The 23,320-nt window shown below is 39.6% G+C and overlaps 1 protein-coding gene and 1 pseudogene across 1 annotated transcript; one reads left to right on the forward strand and one right to left on the reverse strand.

Annotated features, from left to right (window-relative positions):
- Positions 1 to 1,256: 1,256 nt before the first annotated feature.
- On the reverse strand, positions 1,257 to 2,248 carry LOC143687421 (tyrosyl-DNA phosphodiesterase 2 pseudogene; annotated as a pseudogene).
- An 8,568-nt stretch (positions 2,249 to 10,816) lies between these two features.
- TMEM213 (transmembrane protein 213) lies at positions 10,817 to 23,024 on the forward strand. Its single transcript, XM_077164422.1, has 3 exons — positions 10,817 to 11,076; positions 17,916 to 17,987; positions 18,842 to 23,024. Exons 1-3 carry the CDS (start codon positions 10,968 to 10,970, stop codon positions 19,009 to 19,011), a joined length of 351 nt encoding a protein of 116 aa, XP_077020537.1. The 5' UTR covers positions 10,817 to 10,967; the 3' UTR covers positions 19,012 to 23,024.
- Positions 23,025 to 23,320: the final 296 nt, after the last annotated feature.

Raw genomic sequence — 23,320 nt, forward strand, 5'->3', positions numbered from 1 at the left:
AGTAAAAGATGCTGTGGCTCCTTTAACTTGCCAATCCGAATCTCGCAGTCGGCCCGGGAAACCACGCGTGGAGGGGGGGTCGCCGGCCACCGCGGCTTGGGGGAGTGCCAGTCCAAATTATCCAGCTGGCCCGAGATGCCAAGTGTGGTGGGAGAGCCCCACTATCCAACGTTCCCAGTCGGACCGGGAAGCCACGTGTGTGGAAAGGACCCCGGTCGCCAGCCACCCCGGCCCGGGAAAGCGCGCGTCCCTCGGGTATCTCACCGCAGCGGATTCTCCCTGCCCGTTCAGCCGTTCCAGAATGGGGTACACTGTCTTTTTGGTCTCTGTCGTGGCTCCGGGAGCTGTTTCGTATTGTTTCTGTTTCTTTAGTTGCTGTTCTGGAGGAGGAACTAAGACCCGCGCATCTTACTAAGCCGCCATCTTCTCCGGAAGTCAAGAGGGTGCTTTTTAATTTTTTTTAAAAAAATTCTTTATTTAAAGTACATTTCTCTGGTGAAAAAAAAAATGTTTTTTTTAAAGCACAATTAAAGTGCCCTTTATTCACCTCTTGCAAAATAATCTGGTTTTACAAGTAGCAAAAATAAAAACCTATATCTCTTTATACATTTACTGTTTTCTTAGAAAAACAGTCCAATGCTGCTATAAACTGTATCAAGGCTAACTCTGTCTCTTTTGGTGAGATAACTATAACCATGAATGAAAGAGGCAAGGAATTTTAAGTTATAAAGTTTCTTTACACAGTTAGCTGACAAAAGAAGTCTGATGTAAGATAGCTGTCTTTCACTTAACTTTTTCATTTAAGATTATATGAATTTGCAAAATATAATTGAAAGATCCAAGGACTCAGTAACCTCTTAAAACATTAAAAAAGCATTTTTCGTTTGTGGACTTATTTAAAATATTAACAATTCTAGTACCTGACTGAAAAACAAATCAAGTATTAAGTCTACCCCAAGATGATACTGGCCCCCTGCTTGGAACCCAGCTGGCATTAGGACCACTTTTGAAAGCTCTGACAGGCTTTGTTCCTTTCATTAAGAGGCGTCATATTCTGAACATGGCACGCTTTAGTTTAAGTGACCATTAATAGTTAGTTCTGAAATCTGAGGACACAATCCATGAAATAAAAGTTACAGTAGGATTTTCTTCTTTTACAGTGATCCAGTATATTAATTCCTCCATATTAAAAATTATATTTGCTAAAATCCAGAACAAAACTACAGTACATTTAAAACTCATTTTTGAAAAGCAGGTCACAATATTATATCTAAGCTGCAAGAAGACCCCAATGATTACTAGGAAATTTGCCACAGTCCAGTTTTCCCAACCCAAGTAGGTCCAGACTTTGAGGAATAATGTGGCCCCTTCTGTTGCTGCTCTGAAAAATATTCGATCAAAACGAAGTTTACAAGTAGCAGGTATTCCAAGATTAGAGTTCATTTGTGTATCCCATGTATACTGGCAATGCTCAGGCTTGCCCAAAAGCTCCCAGACATCCAAAATATTGTTGGGTAAATCACCACATTTGGTAACTTCTTGATCCCATAAATTCGTATCTCCTGCCTGTAGCTGATTCAGGAGCCTCTTGCATTTTCTTTAAAACTACTTTTAACTGATTGATTCGTTCCTTAGCATGCCCTCTGGTGCTCTCCAAATGGGAAGTCATAAGGTAAAGTTCATTTCCCGACACACTTACATGCACACACAAAAGGTTTCTCATCATTTTGATACTTGGAAAAGGAATAATTTCTTGGCTTTTTAGTTTCACTCTTGACTTTTTTCAACATTATAACTGTGAAATATCCTTCTTCATGACCTGTAATAATCTCATAACTTCTTGCTCTCTTCTTTAGGTAGCTGTGGTATGGAGGAATAACCTCCTGTAGAAATATCACATCTGGGCTGTACAAAGTTAAATACAAACACTCTCCTGGAGCCCTCTCTTGTTGGTTGTTTAGATGTAATCCATCAATATTCCAGGTAAATTAAAGAGAACATACTGTCATCTTCTGGGTGAATATTTTCAGATGAGCTGATTTTACAGGAGGAATCAGTTGTATCTTCATTGCTTAGGTCAACATTCCATCTCCCAGTCATTCTCTGCCAGGTAGCACTGAGCCACGGCAGGGTTGCTCCTTGCCACCGAGGCAAACTCCACACACACGAGTCATCGTTTCTTCACCCTGGGCTCTTCCTCATCTCGCGCTGCTTCGGGCCTGGTGTCCAGCTGGCGGCCCTGATCCATCACTCAGCGCCCCTCACCGCCCAGTCAGGCGGGCCAGGAGGCAGACCTCCGGCCCTGCGGCCACAGCAGCCCGGCCCGGAGGAGAGTGTTTCTTAAGAGAGGATTAGTGAATATTGTTGAATGTTGCTAAGAGATCAAATAAAAAGTGGACTGAGAAATGCCCACTGAATTGAGCAAAGAGAAGGTTCATGGTGGTCTTAGAGATTGCTATGTTGAAAAGGTGGGGCATGAAAAGAGATTGAAGGGGTATAGAAGTAGAGGATGAAATGGAGACAGTTTGTAGACAAGTCTGTCCATGAAAAGAATAAAGATAGGGCTGCAACCTAGAGACAAGTGTGGGTTAAGGGACATTTTTTGTTTTTGCTTTTTTTTTTAAAGATTGGAGAGGCATGAGCACAGCTAAATACTGATGGGAAGGACCAGGAAGTCAGAAATGTTAGAGAAAAGAAAAGAGATGCTGGGAGAATTATGTTTCCTGTAACAGCAGGTAATTTGGACCAACCTTCTATCTAAAAACTAGGAAAACTGAGAAGAATATGAAAACCATCTGTGTGAAAGTATCAGAAGGCTGACAAGAAAGTAAAGAAATTCCAGGCCAGGATCTGGGTAGAGGGTAGAAACCCAGGTTGGTTGAGCCTAGTGGTAGGAATTGCTTTGTCCCTGGAGTTGTTTACTGGTTCAGGAAGAGACAAGTGAAAGGCTAAAAATTTTCTTTTGTCAGTCTTTCAGGGACAGAGGAATATGTACAGGAGCCCAGTGCCCATTGTAAGAGCTGCCTTGTGAACTGCTCTTGCTTTAGGTTGGGGTTCTAAAGAGCTGCACCATAAAAGGAAAAGTGACCAAATAAACTGACCCTTACAAAGTCTACAACTCAGCTCTGAGTCACTACAATTACTGAGACAGACTTGCATGATGCCAGATTGTTGCCTGTAAGCACCTTGTGAAGAAAAGAAAGAGAGAGGGAGGAAGGGAAGGAAAGAAAGAAAGACAGACAGAGAAGGAAGGAAGGATGGAAGGAAGGAAGGGAGGAAGAAAGGGAAACATCTTTACAGGAAGATACCATCTTCCTTAGTCTCAAGGTATTTCAAAAAACAGTAGTGTATAATTACAATTTTTCATACAATAAAATATAGCCAGGTACACTAGGGTTCTAGTTTTCCAGAGCTGCTAGCACATACACTACAAACTGGTTTTGGCTTAACAATAGCAATTCATTGGTTTTGAGACTAGAAGTTGAAAAGCAAAATACTGGCAAAGCTTGCTTTGTCCCAGAGGCTGTAGTGTTCTGGTGTTGACTGCCAGTAATCCTTGGGGTTCCTTGGTTTGTAATCTCTGCCTCCCATCAAGCAACGTCCTCTCCTTTCTCCTCTTCTAGTTTCCACAGACTTCTAGCTTCTGGCTCCTCCTTGTGTTCAAATTTCTTCTGCTTTTAAGGGATTCCAATAATATGGAATAAGACTGACCCTGATTCAGCTGGCCACAGCTCAACCAAAAACAACATCTTCAAAGGCTCTTATTCATACATGAGTTCATATCCACAGGAATGCAGATCATGAGCATGGCTTTGCTGGGGTACATAATTCAATCTACCACAATAAAGAAACACAGTAACATGAATGAAAACCAGCAACAACAGAAATAGAAACAGACTCATGGCATAGAGAATATCCAGACCTTGAAGCTATGATTTAGATTTAAAAATAACTATTTACTCTGATCATGAAGATGAAAAAGAGGACTGAGAATTTTGGCAGAGTGTAAATAACTATAAAAAAGGATAAAATTGAAATTTTAGAGCTGAAAATACAAGAACTGAAATTAAGAATTAATGGTTAGTTATAATTCTAGTCACAGATGGAAAGAGGCTTAATAAAATAGAAAAGGACAGAATAAAGCACAGAAAACCAAAATAATGGAGAATAAAGAAAAGAGCGTAAGAAAAGTAAAGGAAACAGTGAAAAGTTCTAACCTATGTGCAATTACAGTACCAAAAGGAGAGAAGAGAATGGGACAGAAGTAGCATTTGATGGCTGAGAACTTTCTAAAACTAATGAAAAACATCAAATTTTAAATTCAGTAATCTACAAACCCTGAGCAGAACAAATAAAAAGAAATCCGTATCTGAGTAAAACTGCTGAAAACCAAAAACGAAGTAAAAATCTTAAAAATAACCAGAGAAAAAAGGAGACAAATTATCTTCAAAAGTTTCACTAATAAGACTGATAGTTTTCCACAGAAACAATGGAAGCCAAAATATATATATATATATATATATATATATATATCTTTATTAAAGAACCAAAAGAAAATACCAGCCAACTTAGAATTCTATACCCAATGAAAACATTTTTCAAGAATGAAGGCAAAATAAAAACACATCCAGACAAACAAAAGTCTCATTAATGAGAACATTAATCACTGTAATGAGGAAATACTAAAAGGTGTTCTTTAAAGAGAACTGTGTAGTTCACTGCTTAAAGAGAAGGAAAATGATCCCAGATGGAATTCAGACATGCAGAAAGAAATCAAGAACAATAAACTGATAAATATGTAGATAAATTTAAATATCATTGTGTAAAACAGTAATGATAATGAATTAGCAAGTTAAGACATATATCTTATATAATATATAGTTAAGATAAAACAGGAGTGGATGGTAGAGTCAAATCCAAGGTCTTTGCATCATCTATGAATACAGCAAAAGTACCAATTAATATTAGGCTTTGGTAAGTGAAAAATGCATGCTGCAATCTCTAAAACAGAATAATTTTTTTTAAATAGCAAGATTAAAGACAAAGACTGTCATGCTGCATTTTTAAAATCCAATATTATATTTTTAAAGTAAGATAATCATCTAAAACATAAAGATTTAGGAAAATTGAAAGTAAAAGAATGAAAAAAATACAGCATGTAAAACTAACTAAAAGAAAGCTGGTATAGCTATAAAAATACCAGACAAAATAAACTTTAAGGCAAAAAGCATTACTAAAGATAAAGTGAGACATTCCAAAATGATTGTTTTAAAGAAGGTTCAGTTCACCAGAAAGGCGTTACAATTCTATATCTGAGTGCACTTAATAACAGCATCGAATATGTAATGCAAAAATCGACACAACTACAGGGAGAAGAGAGAAATCCATAATCAGGATTTCTCTCAGGACACCTTAGAATAAGCAGACCAAATAAAAAAGCTAACAGAAAAAAATGTAGAAGATCTCAACCACATAATTAGCACTCCCGAGCTAATGGACCTGGAACACTGAACCCCACAAGAGCAGAGCACAATTTTTCCAAGCACTGCCAAACATTTACACACACACACACACAAACCAAAACAAAACAGCCAAATGATTTTCTTAATAGATTAAAAAAAGATAGAAATATCAAGTATGTTCACAGATTGCAATGTAAATAAGCTAGAAATCAGTAAGACGAAGATAACTAGTAAACTTCCATACATTTGGAAATTAAGGAACACACTTCTGAGATGACTGGAGTGAATGAAACACAGGCCCAGGTGGGAGGTGAACTGTAGCAAGAGGAAAGCCCCCCAACTAGTTCTGGACCCTGCTCCCACAGCTTCCACTGCAATTGGGGATGAAGATAAAGCTGAATGAGTCACCTTGGGAACGGTTTAAAAACGGTTCCAAGTGGTGCGCTCCAAGCTTTGCTAGTTATTTAACTCTATGGACATTATCTCAACATTGGACCCTGTGTAGTTCCCTGCTTTTTTTTGTAAAAAGGCCACTCCTCATTCTCTCCATTTTGTACACCTATAACTGAATGGTAGAGAGTGAGGTTAAGCTCCTCCAAAAATATACTGCTGTTCAAGTCCAGATCTAGATGTTTTATGGAACTGACATTAAAGTTCATGAAACACCTCACAGAATAATGTCCCCTGGACTGACATTATTCTGTGAAAACAGGTCCTGACAAAGTCCCATGTAGGCTCACTCATGCTTAGGGCCACAATTCTCTTCAGAAAGGATCTTGGATTAGCTGGAGATGAAGCCCCAAGTTCAAGACCAGTGGTCACTTATGGGTTCTAGTGGGGCCTATCAGAATCCCATGGGATTATTTATGGGAAGATTTTCAACCTAGAATATCTCTTTCATAGGCTGAAACCCATTCCAGTCCACACAATGGCATAGGAAACCACTCTCTCCCCTCCTTTTCATTGTCAATGAAATCTTATCCGTGAAAACAAATAAAATTGAAGGCAGCTCCATTACCCTGACTACATCCACCTCCAACCACCACCTTAGGGCCAGACAACAGACATTGTAGCCTGGGTGGTTTTTAAAGTATGTGTAACCAAACGCCTATCTCAACCATTAAAAAAAATGTCTCCATTAAGTTTGTGCAGGATGTCTAACTTTGAGCAATGCAAGTTCCTGGTACATCCTCCAAAGTAAACCTGATACAAAATGTAGGGGAAGGTTATTGAGTGAGGTCACTGGCTGCCTGGAGCTATCAGCCAGAAACATATAACAGACAGCTGATAATGGTGACACTTGTAAAATAGTTGCCACACAGCCCTTCCTTTGGGTATGAGTTATCAGTGGCCAATCAAGAACATCCCATTTTGCAATAATAGTCATTTCATCTGTTAATATGAGAATGCTTGTCTTTTAATTGTTCTGCAAACACAGAATCTAAAACAGTCTCAACCAATACGATGTGCTAAATAGAAAGAGGGATGGAGAGAACAATATCCTTCCTCTCCACATCTATCACTTCCCAGAATTACTTTCACAGATGTGATTTAATACGATGTTGCCAGCTTATAACTGGGTGCCATTAAAACCACAACCACCATGACCCTAGGCAGGGTGCTATTAAATTGTTTTATGTTCCAGGCTCTCATAATTTGAGGGACATATTCTGCTCACATCAAACATACTAAAATGCACCCAACATCCTACATTAAATTGTCTTTGCTTAAATGAATGAAATGAATTTCATAACTTTGCTTCTGAAATAACGATATATTTTTATTTCATAGTTTGTTGTTGGTCACGTTTTGGTCTGTTAACACTTTTTCAGGTCTCACACATTTTTGCGACCCTTGACAGTCTTGGAGGCCCCAAGCTCTGCTGTTATTTCTGATACCTAATGAATAAATCAGTTCCAGTGAAGTTAAATCTGAGAAAAATGTTTAGAACAATGGTCATTATGTTTAGTGATGCCTTCTCTGTGAGGACCAAAGTGAAAAATTTCTCTCTGGTTTTGGTATCAAGAGCAGTTGTGCTTGCTTTCTTCCTATGAACCCATGAACCATGAGTACAATCATGCTTCCCCCTTCACACTGGCTACCAGAAAGCTTAGAGGAAAAATGCATGGAATTTTGTGATTTAAAATCACTCATGGATCCATCTTATGTTTCCTACCCTGATCTTCCTGTTGGCTCATTCTTCCTCACTTATTTTACATTTACTTTATCTTGCTCAATTAAGTGTAAGTAAGCTTCCTTAATCTTTTGCAAATCAAAGTAGTATATATATAAATCAATATATGGTTGAATTTCTTTTCCCTAAATCTGCCCTTCTCCTGTATTTCCTACTTACAATTACCTTTCTACAAAAAATAGTAGTATAACAGTCCAGTGGTACTTCCTAGGGCTGTGCTAAGTGCTTTACAGGGATTACTTCCTTTAGTCCTCACAACTCCTGCATAGGTGCCATTGTCCTACTCCTTTTCAAATAAGGAACCCGAGGCTTGATGCATTAAATAACTCAGGGTCACCCAGACAATAAGAGCAGGGCAGGAATTCAATCCCAAGCTGGCCCCATGACCACCTACTCACCCCAGCTAGACATCTTGCCATCATCCTGAATGCCTTCTCTTTGGTGACCCTTCTGGAGACTTGGCCTCCTAACACTACTGATTCTGTCATCCTTATAGCAGGATAAAATAGGACAACTTTAAGCCCATCATTTCCTATTTAGCTCTGAAAGAGTTAACAGACAACTGAAATTCCCTTGTTTCTTATCTAGCTCTGAAGGAACTAATATAGAGCTGCAAACTTCCTGGGACAAAAATTTCTCTAAAGTCCCCAAACTATTGAAACCTCCCCAAATCATGAAAGCATGTAAAATTCTGGGCCCAAAGCAAACTCTTAGCTAATAGTAGGAAGCATAGGGTCATAAAGATTGTTAACCATTTGCCTAAAGACAAATTTTAGGTATGTGACAACAAACCATGAATTCTGCTAGCTATCTCCTCCTAGAACAAAGAAGATACCTAGTATTCAAAGGTTACCATGGAAACCTGCCACTGGTAAAACTTTCTTATGAAATAAGCTGGCCCACTCCATTCAGTGTGTGTCACTCCCTTGGGCACGCACCTGTTAACCTCCCTAGCATGTACTCTCTCTCTTTATAAACTTTACTACTTATGCCTACTGGCCTTCGTGTCTCTAAATTCTTTGTTTTCTCAAACTATTGAACCCGGATCAGGGCTCAGCTGGCAAAATTGCCAGCAGGGCACTGATTACACCCTCATCTCCATCCTCAGTCCAACTTCCTTATTTCAGAACCCTTGTGATCGCTGGCTAGGATTATTCCAATAGCTATGTAGGTGATCTCATTGGATTCAGGCCTGTCCTCTTCGGAGCTATCCCCCGTGTTGCTAAAATACAACTGTGTCGATATCTGTCAGTGTCTCATGCAAGAAGAAGTATCTGAATTCTGTTGTCCGGCCGTCTAGACCATTTACAATCTGTTCTTCACCTAATTATACAAACCGTGACTCTGCCCCGTGCTCCTCAGGACAATGAATTACTCATCACTCCCCAGACAAGGGGCACATGTTCATGCCTCACAGGACTGGAGATGACTGTTCTCTTCTCCTGCACCTTGGGTCAAAACGCCATCTCCTTTGTGAAATGTTCTCTAAATCCCCTTGCCCTTGGTCTGCTTCCATGATTTTCAGGGTTTTTGTTCGTTTGTTTGAAGAGACCTCCCCAACCCATTTATTACAATGTGCTGTCATCATTTATTTGTCCATCTCCCTCACTGGACTTGTGAACTGCTTCAGCACAGGGACTATGTCATCCTACTCACCTTGGAGCCACTCTGAGGGCCTGACACACACTAGCTACCAGTTGTTGAATGTTCATTCAATTCAGTGATGAGCTTACGTTGGACTTTTGTCCACTGCCTGAAGATTAGCCTTCCTGAAGCACTTTTGCCTTACCCCAATCCCCAAACCCATGAACATAAGGTCATTGCTAATTTGTATCCTTGAACAAAACATCTCCTCTAGGCTGATGAATTCCATTAATATTTCTTTACTCTAGGCTTACACATGGTTTGCATGTCCTTCCACGTAGCTTGGCATAAGCTGTATCATCCCATACTCACTCTCTTCACCAGGCCCCTCTTTGTGAGGCATACCATGCTTGTAATAAACACGGCAGTCATGCATGCACACAGACTGTGAGCTGCTCAGAATTGGTTCTGTCTCCATAATGTCATCAATTGTCTTGCCTTCGTATGAGCTGTTCCTCTTATTTGAAAAGCCCATCAGCTCTCATCTGGCATACAAAATTTAATACCCCTAAATGTTCCTTTTTCTGTGAAGACTTCCTCTGCACCCCTCAGGTGGATTTAATCACCCCCTTCCTTTTATATTCTTACAACTTGTGGAACAAATCCATATTTGAGTTTGCAATGTTGCATCAAAACTCTTCACTGCTTAGTCTCCTTGCTGGATTGTGCTTTCCTCAAGAGCAACGACCATATTTTATTCATTTTTGAGTCTCAAATGCCTAGAATGATGCCTTTCATATGCATAGTGGGTATTAAATAAGTGTTTTAGACCAAAGGTGGTAATCTAATCAAGTTACTACTCAGCTCAGCATCTTCACATTTGCCACTTAACATTGTTTCAAACTCCCCAGGCCAGCACACCAAATCTTCAGCCTCAGGACCTCCATTTGCCTTCCCGGCCCACCCTCCTCAGGTGACCTACACCTTCTCTATGCAGCAGTCACAATGGGCTTCTCAGCACTCTCTTACCTCTGGGACTTTGTTACCTGTTCTTTTCCCTTGCAATGCCCTCTTCTTCTTTCTGCCTGTCAAATCCTATTCCTCTATCAAGGACAAACTGGAATGCCACCTTCTTACATGAAGCATCCTTCCAGCAGATGTGGCCACTTGCTCCCCAGACCTAAAGCATTTTGTCCCTTGAGAGTCATTTCTAAAATGCTGAAAGGCTGCTCTGTGTTTTAATTATTTGTGCTAGTAATTAAAGCACCTTGAGAGCAGGTATTCCCCAGACGTTACATAGTATAGTGTACATACTAAGCACTCAGTAAATATTGGATTAGACAGATTAGGGAATCCATTTCTACATCTATAGATGGAGAAGCAGCAAACTCATCTCTAAAGAACCAGCACCTCCTTCTCCTATCTTCCTTTTTTTTTTGGCTCAACAGGGTCAAAATTTGATCTCAAGGAAGAACTGCATAAATCACTCCACCCCCTCCTCCTTTCCTGAGCCAACAGTTTGGCTTCTCTTCAAGACAGGTGAGAGCTGGGTGTGACAGCCAAAGTTTCCTGTGCTCCACCCCTACCCCTCTTCCCCACCAAACAAGAGCAGAAATTACCTCTGGCGGAGTTGTTTTCAAGCTCCCGCAGGGCAGGAGTCAGCTCAACAGCCCAGGACACAGGCAGGACACAGGGCACAGGGTGGTCAGCTCCCAGCTCTGGGGACCATGCAGGCCGATGTGTCTCCCTCCAGCATGAAGCGTCTCACCTCTGTGACTGGGGCCACCCTGATTCTCAGCCTGATCTTCGGCTCCTTCCTCTCGGCTTGCTTGGCAGGTAGAATTATGAGCTTTATTCTCAGCTATGTTGTGAAGGGGGAGGGAGGAGAAGAGGGAGGGGAGAAGTGGAGGGGGTGGGGGATACCTTGGTCAGGGTTGGTCCTTCACAAAGGAAAGAGGAAACAGTACTTTCTCATCTGAAGGATTAGGCAGGGGGTGCTTGGGTGGGGTAAGGGTGTTTTAAGCTTACCTAAGACTAAGAGAAAAATGCTCAACTCCTCAGCTAGGATAGGCTAACTCCTCAGTTGTGTTAGGCTTGCCACAGAGAAAGAGGGCAAAGCAATTTACCAGTCTTTCCTATCAGGGGACCACAAGAGCCTAAAAAGACATCTTTTGCTCTACTGTTTCTCAATGTCCCCTCGGTTTCCCTGGGGTGCTGTGATTTTGCAATCCCTCTTTGCACCATTTGTCTAACTATACCTCCCTCCCCTTACTTAACAAGTCTTCTGTCCCTCACTTGGCCCTTTACGTCCTCTGTTCTCTTCACAAAACCATAACCATAATGCCCTGAAAGCTGCCGTACAAGGTCTACACATTCCCTGCCCATGCTCTCCCCCTTTCAGCCCGCACCTCTGCACAGAAAATGTTAGGTTATCATCGTTTCCCTGCCTTGCTCTCTCAGGCAGGGCTCTGTGTACAGGACGTGGATCACACTTTCATGTTTCTGGCTTTTCCCTCCAGCTTTTTTTTTTTTTAATGTAATTTTATTGAGGTATATGCACACACCATATATCATCCAAAGTATACAATTGATGGCTTACAGTATCATCATATAGTTGTGCATTCATCACCATAATCAATATTAGAACTTTTCATTACTCCAAAAAAATAAATAAATACAAATGAAAAAGAACACCCAAAACATCCCATACCCAATATCCCCCCCTATTATTTATTTATTTTTGTGTCTTTTTTCTTACTCATCTGTCCATACACTGGATAAAGGAAGTGTCAGTCGCAAGGTTTTCACACTCACATGTTCACACCTTGAAAGCTCTATAGTTATACACTCATCATGAAGAATCAAGGTTACTGGATTGCTATTCAACAGTTTGACACATTTCCTTCTATTCAGATATGCTAGAAACAAAAAAGGAATATCTAATGCATTAGAATAGCCTCGAAGAATGATCTCTTGACTCTATTTGAAATCTTTTAGCTATTGAAACTTTATTTGGTTTCATTTCCTTCCTACTTTTGGTCAAGAAGTTTCCTCAATCCCACAAAGTCAGGGCTAGGCTCATTTCCAGGAGTCATGTCCCACATTGCCAGGGAGAATTACATCCCTGGATGTTACATCCCACGTAGGGGTAGGGAGGGTAGTGAGTATATTTGCAGAGTTGGCTTAGAGAAAGAGGCCCATCTGAGCAACAAGAGAGGTTCTCTAGGGGTGACTCATGCATAATTATAAGTAGGCTTACCTTCTCCTTTGCAGAAATAAGTTTCATAAGGGCAAGCCCTAAGATTGAGGGCTTGACTTATTCAATTGGTAGACCCTAATGCTTGTGAGAATATTAGGAATTCCCCAGATGGGGAAGTTTAATATTTCCACATTCTTCCTCAGTCCCTCAAGGGGACCTTGAAAATTTTTATTCTCTGCCCAAAATACTCTGGGATGTATTAGGGTATTACAGCAACCTGTACAAAATAACAAGATCTCATTTTCTAGTCAAGGTTCCACGTAAAACTATGTTGTTTGAATAAACTGACCATACAGGTTAAATTAGCTAGTGTGCTACAGAAATTATAAATTTTCTACCATATAAACATCTCTTCCTTTGGTCTCACACAGAAGCTGAAGTTTTAAAATACAGTCAATATCATCCTTTACCTTGTATTCTGATTTACCTTAATCCTAATCAAATCAGCTTCATTCATATCTCTAATTGAAGTCTGGATTTCTTTTTCAGCTTCTTTAACAGTTGCTGTATGGGATAATGCCAACTTTCAGAGCTGCACAACTTTAACTCTGAGTCTCAGGTATCTCACAGATAACCAGTTTTCCAGAGAACAACTGCTATTTAGAAATAATGGTTAAACTCAGAAACAGATGGACTGCTGTGAGAGCTTACAACCTGGGAATCTTTACAATGAGCCTTATTGAACATTTTTTATTCCTTAATCATCAATTGACCAGACTCTGCCCATGCTCTGTTGCCTGATACCCTATGCTCTCAAATTCTCAGAGTTTGCACATTATAGTTAGTTCATATTAGTGAGGCCTTACAATATTTGTCTTTGCATTTCTGGTTTATTTCATTCAACATACTGTCCGAAAACTTCATTCACTTAGTTGCATGCCTCACAACTTCATTCCTTCTTGCAGCCACTCAATATTCCAGTGTATGCATACCACAGTTCGCCCTTCTCTCCAACAGTTGATACACCCTTGGGTTATCTCCATCCATTACAAATTGCGAATACTGTGGCCATAGATACCAGGGTATAAATGTCCATTCTTGACCCTCCTTTCAGTTTCTCCAAACATATACCTAATATTGGGGTTGCAGGATATTTTTCCCTCCAGTTTTGATCTTTTTCCTAACCCTCCATCAGAACACTTTCTGCCCCACTCTTAAATAGACTCCCCTGTTCTCAATCCACTCACCAAGACTGTATGTGTCTCATCCTCATAGTTTATCCTGTGGCCATTACCTGCTGACTCACTATGGATGATCAGCGCGTGGGCTCTTGAGCCACTGAGTCTCAACTCCAACTTCCACAATTTACTAGCTGTGTGACCTTGAGAAAATTGCTTAATCTCTCTGTTCCTCAGTTTCCTCATATAAAAAGTGTAGATGATCATAGTGCTCATTTATAGGGTTGCAAAAGTGAAATGAAATTACTACCTGTAATGAACTTAAAATAGCACATGGTAAACACACAATAAATGTTAGCTACTAGGACTAGAGTGTTCATTTTATTTTCCAACATCACCCCTCCTCCAAACAATGTTTTATTTCTTTCTGTTGGCTCTTACAGTGCTTTGTTTGCTAGAGGTTTGAAAATTTTGACAAATTTAATTGCACTGAGTTACTGGGTCTTCCCAGCAGCCATTATTTTGGAATTGACCCAAGTAAAGTATTTCCTGGCTGTCTCTGCTTATGAGGCAGGAAGGTGACATTAAAATTCTTGGGAATTTGTACCTGGGCTATTCAGTTTCAAACATATAAACTTGCTGATACTGAGGATGATTTTGGACCTATAAAAATGGCAATTTCATATATTTTAAGTAGTTTCATATATTTCATATATTTATGAAATTTCATATATTTTAATACTAGTTTCTAATTAACTAGGATTTTTCTCATTCATTTGTTCTCAGTAGAAAACACTTCCATTCTCTACGGGGAGAGGGGAGATGAAGGAAGTTATATGGGTTATAAGGAAAATTAAAATGCTGAAGAATCAATTTCTCCAAAACAAATAAATACCAAGCTCTAAGCCATTTAGCTGTAAATAATTTACAGCAACAATCAAATTACATCAAGGTAATCACTATACTTTAGGTAAGCCTTTGGGGTGGCTAGGGAGTAGAGCGGCATAAAATTAGTCTGAATAGCAATTTCATGGCTTTAGCAAACAAAACAAGAAGTTTCTTTCTAACTGGTCCCTCTGGGTGACAACCATTACCTTTGAAGGACATGCTGACTTAGAGTGGTCTTGAGAGATTTCAAACCATTTTACAGGCTTTTTTTATTTTTGTTTTTGTTTTGTTTGCATTCTGAAAGAAGCAAAATGAACAGCAATATAGCTACCAGAAATATTTTTCAAGGTTGATCTCTGGTTTTAGACTCCAAAGATTAGCATTGTCTAATAGAACTTTCTAGAGCAATGGAAATTTCCATATCAGCACTGCATAATAATGGTAGCTACTAGCCACATGTGGCAACTGGGCATTTAAAATGTGGCTAATGCAACTAAGGAATTGATTTTTTTTTTTAAGATTTAAGAACTTATATTTAGAATTAGCCAGGTGGACTAACAAGATGATCCCAATTTTGTTGGCAACATTGAAGCATCAGAGTCAGAAGCCAGTCAAATAGTCAGGGTGTTTGTTGGCTTTGGCCATGTCAGTGTCATAGACCCTCTTCACAGCCTGTTTGACCTGGTGCTTGTTGACCTTGACATCCACAATGAACACCAGTGTGTTGTTGTCTTCAGTCTTCTTCACGGCTGACCGAGTTGTTAGGGGGAGTCTGATGATGGCGTACGATCATGCTTGCTTGTCCTGGGGGAGCTCCTTCCGAGGTTTGGAACTGCCTTTGGAGACATAGCATCTTGGGCCACCGGAAGATGTGTGACATAGAGCTCTTCTCTTTTATTGTGACTATGGATGCCTTTCAATGCTGCTTTCTTGGCTTTCAAAGCTTTGGCTTTGGCTTCAGTTTTGGGAGGGACAGAGGCTTCCTTCTTCACTTCTGGTGCCATCTTCATGAAAAGGAGGAACTGAATTTTTAATGTGGACAGTGGCTGTCATATTGGACAGATGGACCTAGATAATTTACTTATTCTCGATCACAGGCAGGAACATGGCAACTGGCTTTTCTTCTTCAAACTCTAACAAAAGTTAATTCCTGCTAAATTTCTTTCATTTTCATGTTTTTTGATTGTTAATCAAAGACAATTATAGGCACTGGATAGTCCAGCATATCTAGATTTTCTTGTATGGTACTTAATTTTTTAAATTTATTTTTTAGAGCAGATAGATCATGCAGAAAGTACAGATTTCCCATAAACCACCCCTTCATACAAAGTTTCCCCATTATTAACATTCTGCTTTAGTGTGTTATATTTTTTTACAACTGATGAACCAATATATTTATATTATTAACTAAGTCCATAATTCACATTAGGGTTCACTTTTTGTGTTATACGGTCCAATGTTTGCTTGTACTTTTATTTTTATTTTGGTAACTTTTATATAACATAAAATTTTCCATTAGGCATTAACTCCCCATTCCCCACCTCCACCCCTGTCCCTGAAAATCTGTATTCTAGTTTCTGACTCTATGAATTTGCATGTTCTAATTATTTTGTGTAAGTGAGATCATATAATATTTGTCCTTTTGTGTCTGGCTTATTTCACTCAACATGATGTCTTCAAGGTTCATTCATGTTGTTGTATGCATCAGAATTTCATTCCTTTTTCCAGCTGAGGAACACTCCATTGCATGTATATACCACATTTTGTTTATTGAATTCATCTGTAGGACACCTGGGTTGCTTCCACCTTTTGGCTACTGTGAATAATGCCCCTTTTAAGACTGGTGTGTACATATCTGTTTGAGACGCTGCTTTCAATTCTTTTGGATATATTTCTAGAAGGAAACTGCCAAATCATATGGTAATTCCAAACTGTTTTCCACAATGGCTTTTCTTTTCCACAATTCCCACAAACAATGTATGAGGGTTCCAATTTCTTTTCATCCTCTCCAACACTTGCTAATTTCTTTTTTTTTTTTTTAACAATAACTGTTTTAGTTTCCTAGGCTGCTATGAAATGTGCTGGCTTAAACAATGGGAATTTATTTGCTCATTGTTTTGAGACTGGGAAAATGTCCAAATCAAGGCATAATCAAGGCAATGCTTTCTTTCCAAAGATTGGGTGCCAGCTATCCTTGGCTCCTCTGTCACATGGCAAAGCATGCGGTGGCATCTACTGATCTCTCCTTTATCTTCTGGGTTTTGTTGATTTCAGTTTCTTCTTTCCATGGTTTTTCTCTCTCTGTCTGAATATCATTCTTTTATAAAGGATTAAGACCCATCCTAATAGAGGTGGGACACACATTAACAGAAGTAATGTACCAAAAGGTCCTACTTATAATAAGTTTACACCCACAGGAACAGATGAGAGAACATATTTTTTGTGGGCTACATACATACAGCTCCAAACCACCACAATAACCACTCTAGTAGGTGTGAAGTTGTATCTCATTGTGGTTTTGATTTGCATTTACCTAATGGCTAATAGTGTTGAGCACCTTTTCTTGTGTTATTAGTTATTTCTATCTACATTTTTTTGGAGAAATGTCTATTCAAGTCCTTTGCCTGTTATTCAATTGGGCCAATCATCTTTTTGATGTTGAATTGTAGTACTTTATATATTCTGGATACTAAACCCTTATTAAATGTTGGTTTCCAAATATTTTCTCACATTCTGTAGGTTTTCTTTTTACTTTCTTGACAATGGCCTTTGATATAAAAAAAATTTTTAATTTTGAAGAAGTCCAATTTATCTATGTTTTCTTTTGGTTAAGTTTTTGATAACAATCTACCTGAGTGACATCATCATATTCCTTACTTCTGATTATTATAGAATCAGGGTCAGATTTCAGTTTTATTTGTTTTTTTTTGTTTTTTGTTTTTTGTTTTGGAGGGAATCAGAGATGCTCTAAGAAACATTTATAGATGTATCTGTCTGCATAGAAAGCTCCAAAAAGTTGTGAAAATTAATATGTATAAACGTTTAGAAAATTATACATAGCTGGCCCTTGGTTACTGAAGGGTAATGAAAAATGAAGATAAAATGTCTCTGAATGAGATGAGAGAGCGATAGGAAAGGAGAGTTTGTCTTACCATATAACACCTCGCTACACCTATAATAACACTTATAATATTTCTTTTTTTTTTTCACATGGGCAGGCACTGGATATCAAACCTAGTCTCTGGCATGACAGGCGAGAACTCTGCCTGCTGAGCCACTGTGGCCTGCCCAATAACACTTCTTATAATACATTCATAACATGCACTACTCATTTACAAAAAAAGTTTTCAAACTCTGTGCCTGGCAATGGCTTTTCCTACTGCCTGAGTGTTTCCTATCTTTTCTTCCAGAGGCAAGCAGCAGCAACTCATCAACGTTGGCCACCCACCTCCCAGACCCAGGGACCTTGGAGCTGTGCCCCAGTAAGCCTATCCTACTAACTGCCCCAACCCCACAGCTGTCCTGGATCTGGGGGTGGGGGATGGGGATAAACGTAAGCCTCCTTGCTCTCTGTTGATCGGATCAGCTGGCTGAGGGCTGCCGGCTTTCTGGTGCACTGGTGTGGTTTGTTCATGGGCCCTGGGAATTATTGGCAGAGCACATCTAAAAGGTTGTCCTGGCCTTGCTCTTATCCAGGGCCACACTTCTGGAACAGGTGGCTTAAATGACCATTCCCAGGTTAGCAGCTTGTAGAAGTTTGGAAGCGGAAGGGCCATAGAAATCAGCTTGCCCAATCTGCCCAGTAAGGGGCTTCATTTCGGTACCCTTTGCATATTCTTGTTCACCCTTTACTTGAATACTTCTAGTGGCAAAGAGCCCAGTGCTTCATAAGCAACCACTGTTATTCATGCCTAACGAATATAAAGTTTTGCTTTATTCTAATTCTGGCTCTCTTTATCTTTGCCTCATGAATGACCAAGTGTGTTCACTCTGGATACTTACAAAAGTGGGTAATGGGCAAATAATACACAGAGGTTAGAAATATGGCTTTGGGGTCATACAGACCAGGATTTGAGATCTTGTCTGTGACCTTGGGCGTGTTACTGCCTTGGTTTCTTCATTTAAAACGGGGAAACTAATTGCCCCTACCATTTTGTGAGGAATAAATAAGGTAACGTGTAAAGCACTTAGCATAGGGCATGGCATGTAATAAGTGCTTAGTAAGTGTGAGCAGTGTTAGCTACCTTGCCATTACTGACATTGCTAATAGCAGAGCAGGAGCTGGGCAGGGCTGGTGTCATACGTCCTGTTGCTCTGGCCTTCCCTCCTCCACCAGATGTTGACTTCTGTCCTCAAGCTGCCCGCTGTTGCCACACTGGAGTGGACGAATATGGTTGGATCGCTGCTGCTGTTGGCTGGAGTCTCTGGTTTCTCACCCTCATCCTGCTCTGTGTGGACAAACTGATGAAGCTGACTCCAGATGAACCCAAGGACTTACAAGCATGACGCTTAGAAACGTTGTCCCAAGAATGTCATGTGCCACCAATCTGTAGAGAATAGGAGGGAATAGCGCTAAGGTGATCTCGCTCATTTTAAAGTCTTTTTCAACTTCAAGCTTCAGTTACTTTCAAAAGGAAAGGAAGTAGGAAAGGGGGATCAAAATAAGAAAAAAATAGTACTGCCATCATACCTAGTTCCAAAAGGCACTCGAGCCTTCAGAGCCCTGATACTCTCCTTTCTCAAGATAAAGCAGTCTCTTTTGAGAACTGTTTCTACCCTAACCAAAGCTCTGTTGTGAACTCCAACAAAGGTACACAAGAAATTTAAAACTTATTCTTTTAGGCAACACATTTGAAACTACACTTATAATTCTTCCCCCAAAAAACAGCTTCCTTGTTTGAGTCAACAGCATCACTGTTACTTCAGAACATGAGAATCACCTTTTTTTTTATTTTGATACAATTTCATTGAGATATATTCACACCATAGAATCTATCCTAAGTACAATCACTGGCTCACAGTATCATCACATAGTTGTGCATACATCCCCATGAGAAAATCACCTTTGACATGCTTCCGGCTTCATCCCCAAATCCAGTTCCTTTTCTGCCCTTGCCTCTTCCACAATTGTCCGATCCCACCCATTCTCACTCCTGACACCCTAGTTTGGCCTTCACTACATCGTACCTAGATTATTTCAGGAATATTTCAATTAATTCTCACTGCCTTCAGGATCTTCCTCCCCAGCTGACTTCTCCCTATGGGCAGCTGCCAGAGTAGATGCTATTGATTAAAGTAAAACTTCTCAGCCTGGCATTCAACCTTTTGTATGTGTCCAACCATCTTTCTAGTACATCTTCCTGCATGTCCTGGAGATAAAAGCTCTGAGGGACCACACTGGTCCATAACTCATCCTGGTGTCTTCAGTTTTTCTGCTGCCATTTCCTTTGCTGGGAAGAATGCCATTCCCAACGCCCAGCTTAAATGTTTGATCTGCATATTGTCTTCTCTGATCACTCCGGGCAGAAGCATCTCAGGCACCACCTGAGCACACATGGGCTCTCTTAGGGCACTTCTGCTCTACCCTGACATACAGCTGTTGTGAACACACTTCTTTATAATCTATCTACTATAGCTCCTGGGACACAGTAGGCACTTCATAAATCTTGTCTAATGAATGAATGAGTCCTTGCCCTAGGAGATCTTGTGATCATCACTCCATATATGAAATTTCCATTTTTCTCCCAGATAGCTAATCTCTGAAGAAGCCAACTGTTTGGTCACTGCTCTCTCAGCAAATGACAGTCACCATCCCTTAGCACAGAGGATGACACACTTACTGTGAAGAGAGAAGGGTGGGTTCATCAGAAGGAAGAATGGATAAAATGACTTATGAAACAATTTCTGCCCTTTGTGAGGAAATATGTATTTAGACTGGATCAATTGTCCTGAGACAAAAAAGAAAAATGAAAGGCGTCTAAAATAGGAGAAAGCATTATCTAGAGGTGGCAGATGACTTAAAGCTGCTCAATTCCTCTTTCAGGAAATCTAAGTAATTTTCCCTGACAACAGAAACTAAAGGGATGGCCTTGTTCATCCTGCTGTCTTGTGAAAAACTAATTTCTGAATTTTAGTTGCTTAGTCAGTAAAATGGGATGGATTTATTGTCCACAAGTATTAAATGATCACATACATAACAATGTCTGCATAATGCCCAGTGCATACTGTTGACAAATACATGAACATGTGTTTCACTGTCTTTTTTTTTAAAGAAATTCAGTTAGTTTTCACAATATGTGATGGTTTGATTCCCTAGAGAGGAAGGAAAAGGTTCAAAAGTAACATATTTTGATTTAATACCTGCAAATATTTTTAAGATAAAATTGTGACAGTGGAAAGAGAACTTGCCAAAAAAAGGGGGAAGGGGTGATTATCAAGATTTATTTCTGGCCAATGTGAGCAGAAGTAAGCCACTTTGCTTCACTTGACATCAATTTTCTCAGTGGAAATTGTATGAACTGGTCCAAATCGGTGGTTTCAAACTCAGTTGCAAAAGCTCTTAGAGCTATTTGAAGGACTAAATGGAAGGATGATGGGCAAGAAGTCTGTCCCTTCAACCAGAGCAGCTTGGTTCTTATTTCTTTTGTATATTGGACCTCCATAGTAAGCTTTCATTTGCTGCTTTAAAAAGCAGAGGGCACTTCGGATGGTGTCCAAGGTACACTCCTGCTCTATGAGTCTGTAGATTCTTAAACTACTCCAAAGTGAATTATGCCTAGTTTTTTTTCTGCCATCATATTCAGATTTCAGGCACTTTGTGAATTGCTTTTTTTCATCTGCACCAAGAGGAACGAAAGACCAAATCTAAATAGCTACTTCATTCTTTTAAGACTAGCAGAAGGAAGGAAAGATGGTTATATAAATTCAATGGTTATATTTACCAGATGCTATATCTCAGATTTATTCTCAGCCTGGAATCTCTTTATCATAGCAGAGGGAAGAGCTGTCAATAAATTAAAAAGGAAAACCTGAAGGGGAAAAACAATCATCAACTTCCAAAGATCTAAGAGCTTCCTGGTACAAAGAAAGCAAACAGGGCCTGCCTAATGGTAGAGATACTTTCAGTATAAAAAATTTTGCCTTTAGTAATTGATGCTGTCCTCAGCACAGCTACAGGGTGAACACAAAGTTAATTCTTTCCAGGGCTTTTCTCTATCCAGATGTCACATGTAGAAATAAAATATTAAACATTAAGCTCTGTGGCACAAGTTTGTCAGTTTTAAAATCATCTTTTAAAAAATCTATTCTTTTTTAGATGCATGATACCCAAGGAAAAATAAACCAAATATATAATTTCATATTTAAAAATTAACATTGTATTATGTAGACAGCTTAATTGAACATCATAAGTACATGTAACCTTGGGTAGGACATGAGATTTTGTTGGTTTGTCCAGAGTGATGCCCTGATAAATTCCAGAGTGATCTGAACAGTGACTAGAAAAGTATTTGCAAAGTCCCCTTCAGGGAATGATGAAAAAGGGGGAAAATTCAACTTCCCCAAGTTGAATTCTTGATATCCTCACAAGCAGTGTGGACAACCAAAGCTATAGGTTGAGCTCCCAGTCTTAGAGTTTGTTCATATGAAACTTAACCTCACAAAGGATAGGTCAAGCGTACTTAAAATTAGGTCTAAGAGTCACCCCCAAGAGAACCTCTTTTGTTGCTCAGATGTGGCCTCTCTCTCCAGCAACACAACAGGCAAAGTCAGCACCCTCCCCCTGTCTACGTGGGACATGACTCCCAGGGGTGTGGATCTTCCTGGCAGCGTGGGACAGAAATCCTAGAATGAGCTGAGACTCAGCATCAAGGAATTGAGAGAGCCTTCTCAACCAAGGAGGGGAAGAGTGAAATGAGACAAAGTGTCAATGGCTGAGAGATTCCAAATGGAATCAGGAGGTTGTCCTGGAGGTTATTCTTACACATTAAGTAGATATTACCTTGTTATTCAAGATGCAATGGAGAGGCTGGTGGGAACTTCCTGAAAATGTGGAGCAGTGTTTCAGTAGCCATGTTTCTTGAAGATGATTGTATAATGATACAGTTTTCACAATGTGACTGTGTGATTGCGAAAACCTTGTGTCTGATGCTCCTTTTATCTACCTTGTCAACTGACGAGTAGAACACATGGAATAAAAATAAATAGTAGAGGGAACAAATGTTAAAACAAATTTAGTTTGAAATGTTAGTGATCAATGAAAGGGAGGGGTAAGGGATAAGGTATGTATAAATTTTTTTCTGTTTTTGTTATATTTCTTTTTCTGAATAGATACAAATATTCCAAGAAATTATCATGATGATGAATATGCAACTATGTGATGATATTGTGAATTACTGATTATATATGTAGAACAGAATGATCAAAATAAGAATGTTTGCATTTGTTTGGTGTTTTTTGGTATTAAGAAAAAAAATAACGTTATAACATGCAAGATTAATCTAAGACAATCTAAGGATAGCCTGGGCCTCATTTCTACAAAAATAGATGTGTCTTTTTAAACTTATAGAAATAAGAATCTAAAAATATTTTTGATGACGAACTGCTCTCTCTCTGAACTCTGGTAGGAGGGCCTTGCAGACAGTCTACCTGGCATCTACCTGCCATCTACTTGCTGCCTCACCTGCCTCCAGTCTGTCCTCCCAGAGTGATCTTTCTAATGATCATAAATAACTGATCAAGTCACTCCCTTGCCTAAAACCCTTCCGAGGCCTCCCACAGCTGACAAAGAAAAATCCATACTCTTTGGATGGTCCAT

This window comes from Tamandua tetradactyla, chromosome 1, assembly GCF_023851605.1.
Source record: "Tamandua tetradactyla isolate mTamTet1 chromosome 1, mTamTet1.pri, whole genome shotgun sequence".
NCBI classification, from domain to species: Eukaryota; Metazoa; Chordata; class Mammalia; order Pilosa; family Myrmecophagidae; genus Tamandua; species Tamandua tetradactyla.